Genomic DNA, 19,049 nt, shown 5'->3' with positions numbered 1-19,049 from the left:
AGTGAGCTGAGATGGCGCCACTCACTCCAGCCTGGGCAACAACAGCGTGGGTAACTCCATCTCAAAAAAAATTTTTTTAATTGTTATAAAATAAAAAAGTGCCATTGCAGTTGAAATCAAGTCTATGTCCAAAGTCTCTAGAAGAGGACAGGGAGGTCTACCCTAATGGTATGTTAGCTCCAGCTATGAAGGGAAAAGGAGGCAAAGGCAAAAACAGACCTAAATTAAAGATCATCTAACTTCTACAGATAGGAGGATTGGAGTCAAGGGGGATCAACACACACACACACACACACACACACACACACACACACACACACACACACATCTTTCTCTTCATTCTGGGTCCAGTCGTGGCAGAGGAAACAATTTTTTTTCTCTCAGGTAAGCACCAAAGACTAGAAAGTCTACAAGAGCAGAGGCCTGGCTGGTTCAATCAGAAACCCTTGCTGTCAAGTCTTCCAAAGAAAGCTGGCTACATGAGAAGTCCCCACACACACACAGGGGACTGTACACACATTAGGTATGAGATCAGAGAAGAGCTTCAAGGCACAAAATATTATAAGGGATAAAGAAAAGAAAAAAAAATTAGCTTTCTTTTAAAATCAAGAAAAATTGGCATCAAATTAAGCTAGGAGATGAAGATCTGTGATAAAGTACCTCACTCATCATAAGGATATACATTTCTATAAACCATGCTCTTAATTGTATACAACTTCAATGATCAGTTGATAGCTAGGACTTATCATTGTAATAAATATTTTAATATCACGTAAAAGCCAATGAATCCCATGCTAAGTTCTCTCTCACTTATCCAGGCCTAAGCATTTGGGTCTAGATGTCATAGTCACTGGCAGGACACATTTAAGAGGATCAAAATCTGTAAAACAGAGTCTTGCAGATTCTGCATTACATACAAAATGACGGCAAAGGCCAAGAATCAGTAAGAAGTCAAAGAAAGAAAGATTAAAAAGCATATGAGGAATAAACCGGGCATATTTACACAAATCAAATCCTACAGCAGTAAAAATGAATTACATATATATGCAACAACATAAATGAATCTGAGAAATACAGTATTAAGTTTTTAACAATCACAAGTTGAAAGTTGTGAGAGCAATCACTCCCACTCTAACAATGAGAACAAGCCAGATTAGCTACAAAAGTATAGTCTGAAAAAAATCTGTCAGGGAGCTTAGAATGCAAAGAAGCCTAAATGTGTCAAGTCCTTCCCAAGAGAAAAAAGGCCAACAGCTGCTTCCTTCCCCAGCAAAGCAGCAGGAAGAACAGGAATCCACCATAAACAGGAGTGAGGAGAAATCAGCTAAATTTTTAACCCACATTAATGGCCATATGTGGACTGCCATATGAATTATAATTCCAAGGAGGCCTAGCCACCAGCCACTCTTTCTTTACCAAATGATCTTTACCAAAAACACAACAAAACTACACCAAAGGCTGGGGGTAGGGCAGGAGACTAGAGAGACATCTTCTCTGAAGCCTACAGGACCTTGCTTCAGGGTATGGTATAAAGGGTCAGAATGTAAAAACTGAGAAAGTCACTCTGAGGTACTCCAGGCCTTCACTCAGACCACTGCAACAGCCCTCCAAAAGCTGTGGCACCGCAGCTGTGCAGATTTCTTGAGGTACAGAAACTTGGTGCAAGACTGAACACAAAGACAACTTCCCAGTGACCCAAAAAGCCAGCAGTCAGGCTGAAAAACAGAAATCTCCCACAGTTTTGTAAGCTGCTCTTAGGCTGTAAAGCATTTAAAAACCTCCAGAGTTTTTCCAGGGCTCAGATCTCAAGCCCTGCTAAGGGGGAAGTCCTGATTCTGCCCTCAAAACATTTGAAGCCAGTGATAAAATGAATCTAACTGAAACTTCCCCAAGGCCCAAACCTGTTTCCATTACAAACTAGATTGACTCATGCACACTAGTGGCCTGAAAAAAATAATTTAACTTACTATAGACTTTATAATTCTCTTATATACAATGTCTGGCATGCAATAAAAAAATTACAAGCTTGAAGGAAGAAAGAAAATATAACCCATAATCAAGAGAAGAAACAGTCCAAAGAAACAGATTCAGAAATGATGTAGATGTTGGAATTATTAAAGGATGATTAATAAACATGTTAAAGGATCTAGCAGAAAATATTAACCCAACCATGAACAGATGGAGGATTTCAGCAGAATAATGGAGACTCCTTAAAAACTATTTTTTAAGTGTAGAAGTGCTCAAAATAAAAAAATAAGATATCAAAATTGACTTAACATAGAAATATTAAACTTGAAGACAACCTGACAGGAATTATCCAAACTAAAACACAAAGAGGAAAAGAAAATAATTGACAAAAACATGGAATAAAGTATCTAAAAAGTATGGGACTATATAAAATGATATCATATATAATTAAAGAGGTACTAAAGAAATATTTGAAAAAAGAATGAAAAAATTTCCCAAACTGATGAAAGATATCAATCCACAGATCCAAGAAGTTCAGCAAACCCCAAGTGGGATAAATGTACAGAAAACCATACATAGGCATGTTATCATATTCCAACCACTGAAAAAAAGATAAAGAGAAAATCAGCTGGAGAAATATCACACATGACATATGGGGAGAAATGCTAAAAAAAAATAACAACTAAGTTCTCATCAGAAACAAGAGATCAGAAGACAATGGGCTAATATCATCAAAGGTCTGATAGGAAAAAGACTATCAACCTAGAATTCTATATCTAGTAAAAATATGCTCTTAAAATTAAGGCAAAAATAAACTTTTTCAGAAAAAGCAAAAACCAAGATAATTTGTCACCAGCAGACTTGCATATAAGAAATGCTGAAAGTACTTTAAGCCAAAGGAAAGTGATATAATTAGAAGAAATGAAGAGTACCAGAAATGGTAAATACATGAGGATAAATATAAAAGTCCATTTAAAATTATCTCTATTTAATATATGTACATATGTATATATGTGTTATATCTTATACATGTGTATATGTGTTTTAAAATATATTTATTTTACATAAATTTATTTTTATTTTAAATACTACTGATTGTTTAAAAATAATAACATTTACTGGCTTTACAGCATATATGGATGTAAAATATATGACAATGGGTACAAAGGGTGGAATGAGTAAGAGGAATTATAATGTTTTCTATTTCTTGCATTATTTGTGAATAATAATACTATTATTTGGAGATAGACTGTAATAGGTTAAAAATGCACATTGTAATCTCTTAAAACTAATAAAAATAGCACAAAGAAATGTAGCCTAAAATTTTGTTAAAGATAAAATGAAATACTAAAAATGTGCAATTCATCTAAAAGAAGTCAAAAGGTGGAAAAGAGAAACAAAATACACATTAGTTAAATAGAAAACAAATATCATGATGATAAACCCAACAATATTGGGACAAATGGCAAAATCTCAGTGTGGACTGTTGTATCCATGTTAGATTTCCTAAAACTGATACCATTACTGTATTTATGTGGGAACATCCTTTTTCTTAAAAATTACATGCAGAAGTATTTGGATGTAAAGGAACATAATATCTGCAACTTACTCTTCAGCGGTCTGAGGGGAAAACTGTTAATAGCAAGATTGAGGGAGAGAGGGAAAAAGACAGAAATAGTTGCAGAAATATGTTAACAATTGATGAATCTGAATGGAGAGTATACAGAGTTCTTTAGTCTTGCAACCTTTCTGGAAGTTTGAAATCATTCCAAAATAAAAGTTATGCCATCTGCAGAATTACATGGATTCATGAACAGACTGCCTTAAATCCTATGCTGTGATGCTATCTTATGTTAAATCCATATTAAATCAATGTTAGCATTTTTAAAAGACTACATATGGCATGATACCATATTTGTAAAGAAAAATAAACCAAACCAAACAACCTATTGTTTGGGAATACACACACTCAAAGTCTCTGAGAGAAGACAAAGCAAGGTGCTGATAATTACCAAGCTCAGACTGTGACGACCTCAAGGAGGGGCAGGTAGATGTGACTGGGCCAAGACAGAGGACCGAGTAGACTCAAAGCATTGGTGTTGATGAGCTTCTTGGGTTGGGTGGTAGTTTCATGGCTGCTCTTTACAGTATTTTACTTCAAAACTTGTAAGTGTTATATATCATCTTCTGTATCAATCTCACATTACATTTTTTAAAAGATGGAAATTAGGGAGGTAGAAGATCATCCAGTTTATAAAAATAAGTTTGAAATGGGACCAACCTTCATATTTAGTGATGAACTGAACAAAAGCATTAGGTTAGTCCCCAACGCTTATCTGAATCAACTGACATTTTATTAGATCCAAATTCCTGGATGTAACTAATTAAGTATCTATTGATCACCACTGTTTTTCACTTTCCTAACAACCTCAGCTATAAAATAACAAATGCACTTCCTTGCAACTTTTAATTTAAATTTTCTTGCTAAGACATAATAACTCTGCCATGAATAAATTATGTGCAACACTGTACTGAAAAAGAAAAAAAAATCCAGGATATGCAGATATGGCCCATTAAATAATTAACCATCATTATCTTATTATAGGAACCTAGAGGAGTCCTTTCTGCACAATTTAGTATCACTTCCCACTAGCTAAAAGGGAACACAATAAAACATGTGTAGTCAATAGTATCCTTAAGAGTTTTATTAGATAAATTCAAGTGTCCAAAGTGAAGAGCCTATAAAATGAGAAATTATTCTAGGTGCTGGTGGTTGTTAGGTAACATTCAAATATATCCCAGAGTGCTTTATTTGCTTAAAGCATTTAGTTCAAAAATAAATACTAGAAAGAAGTCTTGGTTAGCCAAGAGAACATCCCAGTGTTATCACTAGTTTTCTAAATAACTAAGAAAAGCTTTTCCTTCTGCTTTAATTAACACACTTAAATTCAGAAGAATTACATCAAATAATCAAAGTTTCTGAGGCAAATGTGTTCTACAAGACATTATTAATTATAAACTTTATTAATGTACAGAGCTTTACAAAACGCAAAAACTAAAGCACAAGCAAGGTATTTTCTGAAGTGTTTCAATATTACCATTACTTCATTAAACAGTAGATATTTACTGGGAGCTTGCTATTATAGACCAGGTACTATTCTAAGCCCTGGGGATACAGCAGTGAACAAGGCCAGTCCCTATCCTCAAGGAACTGACATGTGTTGATCACGTACACAAATGAATGGGTTAGTGCTTTCATGTCAATGGATCATAAGGTTTTGAAGTCACCTAAAGTTCTTGTGGAACCACAGTGGATTATAAATGTCCTTGGCTCCATGTACTATGTTCCTAGGAACTGTCCTGTGGTAAGGTCCTGAGGGTCATGTATTGTCTGTATCAACCCCATGGTGTTCTATGATGCACAGCATGGCCAGCACTTGGAAAAAACAGATGAGACCCTATGCAGATGTTTTCTGAGATGGTGGAGAGGTTGATGCAGTTCTGCATGGTCAGGGTGTGGTAAGAAAACATGGGGTCATTATATGTTATAAAGGCAGCACCCTCTACTAGAAAATAAAAGTTACCCGTCTATAACAGAGATGTTCTTGGAAATGACACTTTCATTTTCAGGGGAGAGCCCCAAGTTCCATCTTCAAAGCAAACATGATCCCAGTTCTACTGACTCCCCAATTATTCATCATTTGTTTCAGAGGAATTAGCTAAATGTAAAAAGAAGAAGGGAAGGAAGGAGGGAGGAAAAGAGAGAAAGAAAGGTTTTTTAAACAAAACATCAATAGACTTCTAGTGATGAGAAATTTGAGAATGTCCCCACATTCTCAAGTGTCCGAGCCCCAGGAACACGTCCAAACTTGTCTGTGGTGACAGTGTAGAATGGGGAGACCCAGTCAAGTCCCAGATCTAAGCAGACCTTCCTCACCTCATAAATGCTGCTGAAAACACAAACCTCACTCAACCTCCTAGTTTCCTTCCTTCCTTCTACCCCAGTAAGCAAGACTATGACAGTTTAATATTTCAGGACCAAAGACTTTGTATTTTAAAAATTATAACTATAAACAAAAGCAGGCTGTATGTGTGCATATGTCAGGGAGAAGAAGAAATTGTTAATGTTCACTGATCTTTTCAAATTCTACTTCTGGGAATGTGAGAATGACGACATTGCATAGACAGCCTTGATGAGACTCTTAATAGCTGCAAAGAGGGTGAGCTGTCTGGATAGCACTGCAGTCGACTCCCCACCTCCCCTAAACACAGCTATGAAATGCTGTCACTTTTCATCAGTACTCCACACGGTGCATAAAGACGCCAACAGACAAGCAGTCCCTCCTTGCTTGAGAAAGAGTACAGTATTGCATCTGGTTGCTTCTAGTAGCTTTCTGTACTGTCTTCACTGTTCTGGGATGGTGGCTTCAAATACAAAAATGAAATCCAGTCTGGATAAGGACAGGTCCCCAGACATCCCTGAAGGACTCCCATTCTGAATGGGTAACAGCAAAGCCACAGTTTCACAGAGGCTCCTTGGACTCACACAAAGGAGCTTATTTTATTTTTATATTTTTAAATTTTTATTTAAAAACTTAGAGATGGGGTCTCACTATGTTGCCCAGGCTGGTCTCGAACTCTTGGGCTCAAGTAATCCTCCTGCTTCAGCCTCCCAATGTGCTAGGATTAAAGGCATGAACCACTGTGCCCGGCCAGGTCTTTACTTTAATAGCAGACTGCACAGTTCTGAGTTTTTCACAGTCACAGTTGCTTATTAACCTACATGTTCCCTTCCTCAAAATGCTCTCAAAAAAAGGTGACCAGAGTCCTTGCGGGGGCTACTTCTAAGGTTTACTCTAACAATATGAACCATTTATTGAGCCCTTGCTATGTACCAAACACTGGTACACAGTATAGCATATACGGTACTGTATATACTATACCGTATACTATGCAGAGTATACGTTCTCCATTTAATCTTCCCATCATTTAAAGGTAGATTATTATTAATCTCAGTTTACAGACTGGGAAACTAAGGCTTAAAAAAGACCAATCATTTGCCCAGGGTTATACTGCTAGTAATAAGCTTAGGGTCTGTCCTTCCAAAATCCATGCCTTTAACCAGTACTCTAGACTTGAACGAGGAGCAGCACAATTAGTCAGAAACAGCACTGGCTTTGCAGCCAGAAGCCTTCCCACTAATTAGCTGTGCGACCCTAGGTGACTAACCTCACCAAGCCTCTGTCACTTCGTCTTAGATATGGGAATAATCATTCCTACCCTGCCTTTCTCCAGGGGTTGAAGACTGTATCAACACCTGTTGCTGAGTTCAAGTAAGTTCATTTCTCTTGGACAAACTTTCTTGTCAATCTGTTCAAGATCAGGAATGAGAACTGGGATAAGAGAAGAATTGCAGACAAGGGAGGGCTAAAACTAAATGACTAAGTTATTCGTTCTTCTTGTCACACTTTTCATTTGCTTTTGTGTAACTGGCGAAACACAATTCTAATGTTTGACAATGAATTTTACTAACATTAAAAGCTATCTAGACATGATAGCCAGGTGTGGTGGTTCACGCCTATACTCAGCACTTTGGGAGGCCAAGGTAGGAGGATCACTTGAGCCCAGGAGTTTGAGACCAGCCTGAGCAACACAGTGAGACCCCTATGTCTCTGCAAAAAAATACAAAACTTGGCTGGGCATGGTAGTGCACACCTACAGTTCCAGTTACTAAGAAGACTGAGAAGAGAAAATCATTTGAGCCTGGGAGGCCGAGGCTACAGTGAGCCATGATTGTGCCACTGCACTCCAGCCTGGACAACACAGTGAGACTCTGTCTCCAATAAAAAGCTATCTGGACCTGATAGTCAGGTGCAGTGGTTCACACCTATAATCCCAGAACTTTGGGAGGCCAAGGCAGGAGGATCACTTGAAGCCAGAAGTTCAAGACCAGCCTGGGGAATATAGGCAGACTCCATCTCTATAAAAAATTAAAAATAAATTTTAAAAAAGCTATCTAGACATGAAATTAAACAATCAAAATAGGGTACCACATAGTATGTGTTCAATAAATAACTAGAGGAAGGCAGGAGAAGGGCAGGCCAGGGGCAGGCAGTACTGGCATTTCTTCTGGATCTCGCTTAGGGATTGGCTGGTTGGTATTTTCTTTCTCTGCATGGGGTTAACTTGTTCTTTGGTCTCTAGCAAATTAATTTGGTCAAATTGGTTATTTAACTTATGAATAAAGAACTTGAAAGCAATGCAGTGACAAATATTCTCAGCTAAACCATAATATTCTATAGCTTGAACAGCCTCTGATTTTTCTGAACAGAGGCATCATACTAGGATGGGCCTCTTGCTTTCTTGAAATGTCAAATTGCCTAGTTGAAGAAACACCCATGGAGACCAAACACACACACATATACACACATACACTCCCACAGAGCTGATATAAAAAAAGATGCTGCAAACAGTAGCTAATAAAATCCCAGCGCACACATTTATTCCTACAGTCATCAGTTAACACAACACTGACGCAGAGAAAGATCCCTAACAACCTGCTAGTGAGGACTTTTGGGAACTCTTGAAAAAATACACGCAGAGATCAAGAAACGAAAATGAATTTATGATGGTTTGGTTAGAAGCTATGTTTGAACGAACAAAATAAAAGATGTTAAGTAATAACTGGGGGAATCCCTAACCATACAGTGGGGATTTGGGTATATACAGAATATGAAATATTCATCATTCTCCATGGAGCACACTTGTGGCTGGAGCTCTGCAACAGAACCACAAAATTAACCCATTTTCTCCACAGTTAAAATCGCTAAAAGAGCAAAAGTGCCTATTTGGATCTGTTCAAGATTAAAAAAAAAAAAAAAAAAAAAAACATTAGGAACACAGCGAATACTCTGCAACTAGAGGAGCACCTGTAACTAAATCTGCCATTAAAGAGATGGCATTTCTGTTAAACCACACGGCATCATGGCTCCAGTGCCGGTGTTTATCCTAACACATAACATAAACTCATGGGGAACCTCTGTGCCCCTTCTTCCAGTTTCCAGGGTCTGTAAGGACAAGAGGCTGCTCTCAGTGGGGGCCCATGGGAGCAACAGCAGCATAAGTAGAGTGAGTCTCCCTGCCACTCTGAATGACTGTTCACACCCTTCCCCTCCCGTCCACAGGTCCCCCACTGACTCTACTTACTAGTGTCAAACAGATACAGAACCTAAACATCAAAGGGGGACCCGGAGAAGTGCACACACCATCGGAAATGGGGGAGAGGAGTTGTGTGTGAGAAGAACTGGGGAAGGGGAATTTGCTTAAATCTGACATCCTTCTCATTGCCTGGTCTAACTCAGTCCTGTTAAAACTGCTCATCAGAGCAGTGTCCAGATACAAAACATTTCTCCTGAGAGTCAGAGGGTTTTGAGTGACAAGTATTACATTGTCAAGAGATCATTCATTTCCAATTGAGACAGCATTTGGAAGAGCAAAAGCCCGGCACGAAATTAGAGCCTATTAATCCTACTCAGAAACAAAAGTAAATAAATTCAAAAGGTTTTAATTAAGCCTACCCAACAGGAGGAGGCGGAGACTGAAGGAGTATCATGCCCAATAAAACCCAGGATTTGGGAAGCCCAAAGAACTCCCTATAAATATATTGCTTTTTTTAAATTCTGGGGGGAAAAAAGTAACTCCACCTTTCATTGAACATAGGATACCAGAAATTACATAAGGAGTTGCATTCCAAATGTTGCATGCAAAGAGAGCAATTGAAATTGATTGGAATGCTTTATCTAATCACTGTTAATAAATAAGAAGACCTTTCATTAGTTGGCAGGAGGACAGTTGCTACTGGTCAATTTGATTTTCCTGAAAACGGTGAAGACTTGCATGCACTTTTCTTTTTCCCCAGATATAATCCCTAAAGTCCAGACTCTTTCTGGAATCAGAAGTTGTCATGTAGTGTCATCCTCTTCCTTAACAGACCTAAAATCTCCTTTCACGTGTTCCCAAATTCTTTGTTTCGGACATTTTATTGCAACCTTTTTGAAAGTGAAGAGTTTAGAAACCTTATGGCAAATAAGAAATTGTGAATCCAGAGTGAGCATGTAAGAGGCTGGAGAATGAAAGGATCTATCCAGGGCACACTAGGTAGCCAATACTTTGAAACCTGAAATAACCAAGATTCCTCAATTATTCGTCGAAGTTACATGGGAGATGTAGTCAACTGAGCGTAAGAAGATGCCCTATATGTTGTCAGCAAGGGGGGAAAAGTCAGTTCTATGTATCCCTGGCTTAGGAATCTATCGCACCCCACCTTCCCACCGCAGGCTACATCTGGGTTGATTTTCTGGGTTCCCAAACTCGATAGAGAGCGCCCCAGGGATAAAGGACCGGCGGCCCCACCTGCTGGGTCCCATCCACCACCTGGAGCAGGAAGGCCTGGCCCCCCTTCCAAGTGGACCCCTTCCCTCCCTGCTCCCAGAAGCCCGGCCCAGAACGGCATTCTCTCTGGGGACCCAAAAGCAATCAGACATTTAAAAGAAAAAAGAGGGAGCCCGGGCTGGCATTATATAACAATTTACAGTAGATAAGCCTTCTAGAAAACGAAAGCAGCCCGAGGAGGGGCGGAGGACAGGGAACGCGAGGGGAGCGCGGCGTCGGGGGAGCGGCCGCCGCCACTTACTCGAAGGCGAAGAAGAGTCCGCTAGTGACCAGGATGAGGACGAGCGTCAGGTAGAAGACGCCCGTCTGCCGGGCCATCATGATCCTCCCGTTGCAGAAGAACTTGTTTCTTCCCGGGAACACCTCCCATTTCCTCCGGGCCGCGATTTTCTTCTTCTTGTGGGGCGACTCCATGGGGGAGGAGCTGTGGGTGCTGATCTGGCTGTACTCGCAGTCTTTCATGGGCCCGCCGCCGCCGGGAGGCATCCACGAGGGCAGCCGGCTGGGGGCGCACACCCCCAGGAGCCCCCCGGCCGCGCGGGCCCCGCCGAGCCACGACCGCCGCCGGCCGCCCGGCCGCCCCCCGAGCCGCGGCGCCGCGGCCCCTACACGGGCTCCCGGCTCGGCGACAACTTTGCCGAGGACACCCAGGTTAACCCTCCGGGGAGCCCAACTGTCATAGCAGAAGCCCCGCTCCGTGGGGGGACGGCGCTGGTCCGCAGCCCGCGGCAGCGCTCCTCCGTCGCTTTCAGCCCGCGTCCTGGGGCGCGGGGCTCAGCCCAGCCGGCCCCCGGGTCGCCGAGCGCCCGCCCCCTCGCGCGGCTGCCCGCTCGGCCCCGCAGCCCCCGGCTCCCCGGCTGCGCCTCGGCTCCGGCCCGCCGACCCCCGAGCACTGCGCCCCGAGGGGACACGAGGCGGCGGCCCCGGCGCCGGCTTCCTTGGGAGCCACTTCTGCGCCGCGGCCAGGTTGGGTCCACTCCTTCCTCCGGCGGCGGATCCTCCCAGGAGAGAGAGCTGGCGACTGGGCGGCCGCGCGCGGCACCGGCAACCCCTCCCAGGGGTGGGGACAACCACGCACGTTTTTCTGTCAGGAGCCTCTCGCACCGCGACCCGGTGTCGCTGCGCCTGGCAGCCTAGTCGAGTCCGCGGCCCCCGCGCGGGGATGCCCGGGTCGAGGGCGGCGGCGGCTCGCGGGCCGCGCGGCGAGGGCTCCCTTGCTCCCTCCTACCCGGAGGAAGCGGCCCCGGCGCGAGGAGGGCCGCGGGGACACCGCACAGACACTTGTTTGCAAGGCTCAGCCCCGGCGCGCGCGCGGCGCTCCGAGTGGGTCCGCCTCCTCCGGGCCGGGTGGGCGGTGGCCCCGCGCCTCACCCGCGGCTCCGCCTCCTGCTCCTCCTCCTCCTCGCCCGCGAAGCCAGGGCACCGGCGCAGCGTGATTCCAGCCCCAGTCCCCTCGGGCGGGCGCCCTGGGCTGTGGAAGGCGCGGGGGGTTCCCAGTGCCATCGCCCGAGTAGGGATGGGGTTGGACGCCCGGCCCCGCCGCGCTGTGTGCTCCTGGCCGACTTCAGTCAGTCTCGCGGCTTCTCCCGGGTTTATCCCCCGCAGCAGCTGCCGCCTCGGGACACGCTCATTCCCACGGCCACTGGCAAGCCAGTCCTGGCGACTCCCCGGGAGCTGAGGAGCCGCGGCGCGGGGGTGACCCTCCCCGGCCTGCGCCCCCCTTCTTCCTCCTCCCCAGCTGGGCGCGTGGTCGCGTCGCCGGGGGACTCTGCTGATGCCCGAGGAATGGGGTGGGGTGCCGGGTGCCAGGATGGGGAGAGGCGGCCCGAGGCCGGCCTGACTCCGGGACCCGGCTGCGGGTGAGGGTCTCGCGGCCCGGCTCGGCCGGCTTCCGGGCCGAGAAGGGCAGACGAAGCGGTCAGGGTCCCCTCCGGCCCCGGCCTCCCTCCCGGAGTAGAAGCCCCTTGGAGGCCAGGTTCTGGGTTGCTGCCGCCCAGCCTTTTCGGTCTCCACTTCCCACGGACGTTCACATCTGCTCGCTTTATTTCTCCCTCCATTCCCCCGTGGAGCCCCCTCGGCAGCGGAGGGATCGCGTGCTTCTCCTCTCTCGCCCGCGCCTCCCTCCTTCCCACCCGACAGCACAGGAGGAGCTGCGGGCGCGGCCCTGGGACTGCCGAAGCCTGGGACGCCTGCTCGCTCACGCCCTCCCGGGCTTTGCTGCGGGTCCGAGCCCCCGCAGAGGTGGGCATAGCCCGGGGCCGCGGAAAACGAAGGCAGCTGGGCGGGGACGCTCGATTTTCCGAGCCCCACTTTCCTTTCACAGCCCACTGGGATGTGTAGTTCTTCCGCCCGCCGGCCGGCGCCGAGGAAAAGTACGACGCGAGGCCTTGGAAACTACGAGTCCCTGCATCCCCTGCGACAAGGGCAAGAGAGGCGTGGTGCCAGGCGTTCTGGGGCTGGGTGGTGGGAGATGGGAACCAACAAAGGGGGTTGTGGGGAACGGTGCCTTCTCTGTACTGGACAGTTTGCACGTTACACATGTTCTTTGTCTAATCTTTACCGGAACCCGGCGAGGCATTATTGTATCCAGCTTAGGGAAAGCTTAACTACTGGCCAAACACCACAGAGCTCCCAAGTAGTAGAGATGGCATCGAACTCAGAACCCTGAGTATGTCCCTTACAAAGCGTGCCTCAGTGAGCAGTGTCGAAGGGGGATGAGATTGGCTTCTCCAAGAGGGCCAGTTGGGAGGAGCTTCCTGTAGTAAGGAAAAAGTGATGGGAATAGCAATTAGAGTATGACATGAAATTACAAGGAGTTTTGAATAAAAATGAAATTTACAGGGGTCCACTCCAAAGCCGGTTAGAGTCTAAGGAGAATGGATCTGAAGCACACGATGAATAATTGGGTTTTAATTATTTTAGATATTGTATGAGAGACAAGCATATTACAAGGACAATTAAGTGCTTTGTGTCTGGACTATTTTTTAAAAACCAACTGGAAAGCTTCAGACTTTTCAAGTGAAAGCTCTCATATGCCTTCCTGTCCTTTAGCTAATGAGATCAACGGGGTATTATTCTTATTCTGTTTATTGCAAGCACCTTTTCTGTGGGTGTCCAATTAATATAATAGATCCATTGATTTGATGGCATTAAAAAAGACTCCCACTCTTATTCTCAATGAAACCGAATTTTTCAGGCATTATGGTTATGCTTTTAAAAAGTTCTTCCTTGTCTGTTACAAATAGGTATTAAAGTATCTGCCGGTGAAATAATATAAAGACTGAAATGTGCTTTAAAACACACCAGCCCATCCACTCCCCTCCTCCCACCCACCCAGCCCCAGACATGGAGGTGTAAATGAAACAATTGGAAACTGTTGAAAATAGTTGACCTCAGGTGACGTATATTTATTTATTGCTGCAAATTGCCACAAACTTAGTGGCCTTAAGACAGATTTTTCTCACAGGTTTTGTGGATCAGGTGTCCAGGTACACTCAGTCCTCCAGTTAGGGTCTCACACCTGCCATCCAGGGGCTGGCCAGGCTGCGTTCACATTCGCTGGAGAAGAACTGGCTTCCACTCTGACTCCGGGCACAGGCAGAATTCCTTTCCTTGCAGCAGTAGGACTGAGGGCCCTGGCTTCTTGCTGGCTGGAGACTGGAGACTGTCCTCAGCTCCAAGAGGGAACCTGTAATTCCTAGAGGTTACCTAGACTTCATTGTCACTTGGGCTTTCCGAGCACAGTCACTTATTTCATCAGGTCCACAAGAAGAGTCCCCAGAGTGAGTCTTAAGCAAGACAGAATTTTATATAAAAGCAATCCCACGGGGGCAACTTCAAATGTGAACATTCTGTTGGCCAGAAAGCATGTTTTGCACACACTCAAAGGGAAAGGAGTACACAGGGCATGAACACTAAGGTGAGGGGGGCACCCTGGAGTGCATCCACCACAGTGTACAAGAGGGTCCATTATGCTATTCTTACCTACCACATCTACTTGTGGTTATGTTTGACATTTTCCATAATAAAAAGAAATGAATTAATTTTAAAATGTTACCTAAATTTTCCACAGCAAATAAGATATTGCTGATATGATTTCTAAATAAGCTGATACAATCGTCTGTAGTTGTCTTCCTGGGGATTACCTATTTCTTCCCACTCCATGTGTACTAAGACCTCTGCAGTTAATTCACTTATATGGGTTACTCTCACCTAAGCCCATTCACTAGAACCCGGTGTGTGATAGCTGCAGAATTCACCTCACCAACTACAGTTGATCTTGAACAATATGGGTTTGAACAGCGTGGGTGTCCTTAGACACGGATTTTTTTCAACCAAATGCAGATGGAAAATACAGTATTCTTGGGATGGGAAATGCGAGTATTCAGAGGGCAAAGGCCAACTCTTCCTATATGCAGGTTCTGTGGAGCCTGTTTAGGGGCCTAAGTATGTGCAGATTCAGGTATACACAGGTGATTCTGGAACCAATCTCCTGAGGATACTAAGAGACGACCGTAAAACCTACTGTATAAGTATGGTAGAGTTTATTCATTTATTTTACAGTTATCTATTTCAGGGCCTAGATTGTGCTAAGTACAGTTTTAGCAGCAGCAACATAAAAAGATCCGAGATAGAAGCTTATATTTGGGGACTGGGGGAGAGGTGGAGAGAATAAACAAATAAATGACTAATAAAACAATTTCAGAGAGTAATTACAAGAACAAAAAAACAAAGCAGGGTTATGGGATGGAGAGACTGGGGTTGGGCAGAGAATTGAATGATGAGAAGCAGCAAGTACCAAGTCCTCAAGGCAGAACAACCTGGAAAATTCTAGAGGTACAAAGAAAAACCAGTCTAGCTGGAGTGGAGCGAGGGCCAGGGAGAGAGGGAAAAAGGAACAGGACCCAGGAAGCATCTGGAATTGATTCTGTATGCACCAGCATCAATTCTGTATGCCTCGCTCTGTGGCCACCATCAGTGTAAGTGTTGAGGGGTCTGAAGAATCACCGTCTTTGCCCTCCAAGAATGTACAGATTCCAAACTTTAATGCTAGAGGGATGTCAGCGTATCTAGAATTAGAGATCAAAACATTTATTTGGCATACAAGGACACTGAAAAGTCAAAAGACCTGCTAAAAATTCCTTGAGCATGCCTCGCCAATAAGAAATAATCCGAAAATGAGTCTTGAATTGAATGGAAAGAGTGCATGATCGACTTTTGCTAAATCGAGTTTAACCTAATGCTGTCTCTTTACGTATTTTAAGTTTGGGCTAAAGGTTTCTCTGTACACTGTGAACTGTAGCCTAAATGGAAGTGTAAACAGAGTGTGATCTACTCGGGTGTCAATTACTGGGTTATGGCCACTCAAATGTGGCCAACTGTTCAAACCATGTTCAAATAAGACAAACGCCGAGCTGCAACCATCTGGCTGTTTCCTTATCTCATTTCCGCTTTCTGTACGTCACTTTCTTTTTTCTGTCCATAAATTCTCTTCCACCACGCAGCTGCACTGGAGTCTCTGAAGCTACCCTGGTTCAGGAGGCTGCCCAATTCATGAATCATTCTTTGCTCAATTAAACTATTTTAAATTGAATTCAGCTGAAGTTTTTCTTTAGCACTTTAACGCTTTAGAAAATTGATAATGAATGTTTAGTGCCTGTCATGTGCAGGGCAGTGTGATAAAGAAGGTAAATGTGGCAGAGAAACTACAGTCAAGGTTGGGAAACAAGATGAGAAATTCACATGAGAAATTCAGCGAGACAAGAAAACCATATTATAAAAATAATGATCTTTTCTCCAGAGTATTTTTGTATTAGTCAGTCTCCTGGTTCTTTATACATTTAGCTCATTAAATCCAGAGGACAACCTGATGAGGCAGGATTATTATCTTTATTTCACAGAGGAGGAAACTGAAGATCAGAGAAGTTAGGTGATTTGCCCAGGGTTTTGCAGTAAGTAAGTAATGGAGTCAAGATTTTAGGCCAGGTATGAATGGCTGACTCAAGCTTTCCTATATCCCCCACTTGATGGAAAGAGCACGTGGTCTGATGAACCAACAACTGAGTGGAATAGAGAAAATCATCTTGATTTCAGAGCAAAGAGAAATCTCAGGCCCAGGCTGTAGCAAAGTGCAACTCTGACCTTGACAGTTTGGACAGGAAGAATATAAAAGGGTTAGTCTGTCAGGGAAATGGGGATGGGTATAGAAAAGTAAATTATTGGGAAAGTACATGATGTTTCTAGCTGGAGTAGAACTGACAAATATCCAAGCACAATTAGTTTATTTGGGAGGGGATTGCAGAAAACACAGCAGAAGAGTGAGGAAGTGAGAAACCAGTAAAGCATGTGCTATCGAGCAAGCTACCACGGTGGACCACTGAAACTCAGACCCTTTAGGGCAGCGGTCCCCAACTTTTTTGGCACCAAGGACCAGTTTTCTGGAAGACAATTTTTCCACAAACCAGAGGGTGAGGGGATGGGGGCATGGTTTTGGGATGAGTCAAGTGCATTACATTGATTGTGAACTTTATTTCTATTATTATTATTACATTATAATATATAAAGAAATAATTATACAACTCACCATAAGGTAGAATCAGTGGGAGCCCTGAGCTGTCTCCTGCAATTAGACGGCCCCATGTAGGAGTGATAGGAGGCGGTGACAGATCATCAGGCATTAGATTCTCATAACGAGTGTGCAACCTAAGTCCCTCACATGCTCAGTTCACAATAGGGTTCACACTCCTATGAGAATCTAATGCTGATCTGACAAGAGATGGAGCTCAGGCAGTAATGTGAGTGAAGGGGAGGGCTGTGAATACAGATGAAACTTTGCTCACTTGTCCGCTGCTCACCTCCTGCCGCGCAGCCAAGTTCGTAACAGGCGGTGGACCGGTTCTGGTCCATGGCTCTGGGGCTTGGGAATCCCTGCTCTAGGGGACTCTGGGAGGTCCGAGGTGTGCACCCTGCCAGAGTTATCCCAACTGAGGGGTAAAAAAGCTGAAGTTTATTCACCAATTCCCCATCTGTTATTAGTCGAGACCTCCTTCTGGGAGCATTACTCTACTTTCTTTACATTTTCATCACCCTCCTCAGTTGTCACTGCCATTAGCACTTACAGCAACAAGCTGGCCCTCCCCAGTCTGTTAGTATCTTTGATTCTAGTGGGTCTCTCCCTGTCCTCATCTGAGTCAGTGGATTCACTGACAATAGGGGTTATGTTATTCACAAAGCTAGAGCGTTGTTCTTTACATCTCAGCAGCTCAAAGCATTCCACAAACCCATCTCACTAGTTCTCAGCATACCTTCAAGAAGCCAAGAGGAAGTATAGCCTTATCCACTGTGAAAAGGGAAGACATTCAGATTCCAGGACAGGACATGATTTGTATACCTTTCAGGGCCAAAAATAAGTGTGAAGTTCACTTAGTCAAGGTACATACAGGTCAAAAGGTCACAGTCCTAGGAGAACTCCAAAATCTCCAGAAGGGATGTCATCAGAGAGTTCTAGGATGGCTGGAAGTGACTACTGAAGCTTCTATACCAAACAAGATTCTTCAGAAAATCAGACACAATTTCTTCCAACCCAGACAGTCAGCTCACACTTGAGCATGTGCTCAGCACAGCTGGAAACATCTTGTGTTGAAACATGTAAGGTGCTTAAAATATAATAATAAACTCAGCACTCTAAGAAAATATTAGTTTAAAGCAGAAAAGCTTTAATTCAAGACTATTTCTTTTTGAGACGGAGTTTTGCTCTTGTTGACCAGGCTAGAGTGCAATGGCTGGGATTACAGGCGCATGCCACCATGCCCGGCTAATTTTATATTTTTAGTAGAGAGGGGATTTCTCCGTGTTAGTCACGCTGGTCTTGAACTCCCGACCTCAGGTGATCCGCCCTCCTTGGCCTCCCAAAGTGCTGGGATTATAGGCATAAGCCACTGTGCCTCGCCTCAAAACTTTCTTTTTTTTTTTCTTTTTCTTTTCTTTTTTTTTTTTTTTTTGAGATGGGGTTGCCCAGGCTGGAGTGCAGTGGCACAATCTTGGCTCGCTGCAAGCTCTGCCTCCCAGGTTCACACCATTCTCCTGCCTCAGCGTTCCAAGTAGCTGGGACTACAGGTGCCCGCCACCATGCCCGGCTAATTTTTTTTTTTTTTTGTATTTTTAGTAGAGACGGGGTTTCACCGTGTTAGCCAGGATGGTCTCGACCTCCTGACCTTGTGATCCACCTGCCTCAGCCTCCCAAAGTGCTGGGATTATAGGCGTGAGCCACTGCGCCCGGTCTCAAAATTTTCTTATAGTTGTTCCCTGAGTGACTTTTTCTTGCCTTTTTAACACAAAAATATTACTTTTTAGTACGTTTATAAAAATAATACCTGTGCATTGAAAAAAATTATACTAGACAAAAATATGAAGAATGCAAAAGTTCAAATTTCCATCACCTTGGAATAACAATCGTTAATGATTTATTGACCATCTTTGTATAATTCATTTTATGCATACATACACACTTACACATATATCTATATCATGTAACAAAAATGGAATCATATCATACTTGCTACTTTCATCCTGCGTGCTTTTTAAAAAACAAAGTTGTAGTATTTTTCTCTTAATTTCCCATCCCCACCCTT

The 19,049-nt window shown here is 44.0% G+C and overlaps 2 protein-coding genes across 5 annotated transcripts in view; one reads left to right on the top strand and one right to left on the bottom strand.

Annotated features, from left to right (window-relative positions):
* Window positions 1–11,125, bottom strand: part of LOC105478737 (zinc finger DHHC-type palmitoyltransferase 14) — a 297,287-nt gene extending 286,162 nt beyond the window's left edge. For all 4 annotated transcript variants that reach the window (XM_011736331.3, XM_011736332.3, XM_011736335.3 and 1 more), the window contains exon 1: window positions 10,661–11,125. In XM_011736331.3, coding sequence (XP_011734633.1) covers window positions 10,661–10,905 — 245 coding nt within the window. In that variant the 5' untranslated portion in view covers window positions 10,906–11,125. The remainder of the gene's footprint in view (window positions 1–10,660) is intronic.
* An 810-nt stretch (window positions 11,126–11,935) lies between these two features.
* LOC105478799 (uncharacterized) lies at window positions 11,936–17,222 on the top strand. Its single transcript, XM_071096116.1, is given in 6 exon segments — window positions 11,936–11,965; window positions 12,025–12,161; window positions 12,203–12,315; window positions 12,318–12,379; window positions 12,381–12,666; window positions 12,669–17,222. Coding segments are annotated over 6 exon segments (1,047 nt in total). The 3' UTR covers window positions 13,088–17,222.
* The last annotated feature ends 1,827 nt before the right edge of the window (window positions 17,223–19,049 follow it).

Source organism: Macaca nemestrina, chromosome 5 (assembly GCF_043159975.1).
Source record: "Macaca nemestrina isolate mMacNem1 chromosome 5, mMacNem.hap1, whole genome shotgun sequence".
Classification (NCBI taxonomy): Eukaryota; Metazoa; Chordata; class Mammalia; order Primates; family Cercopithecidae; genus Macaca; species Macaca nemestrina.
This window is presented reverse-complemented; position numbering and strand designations above follow the sequence as displayed.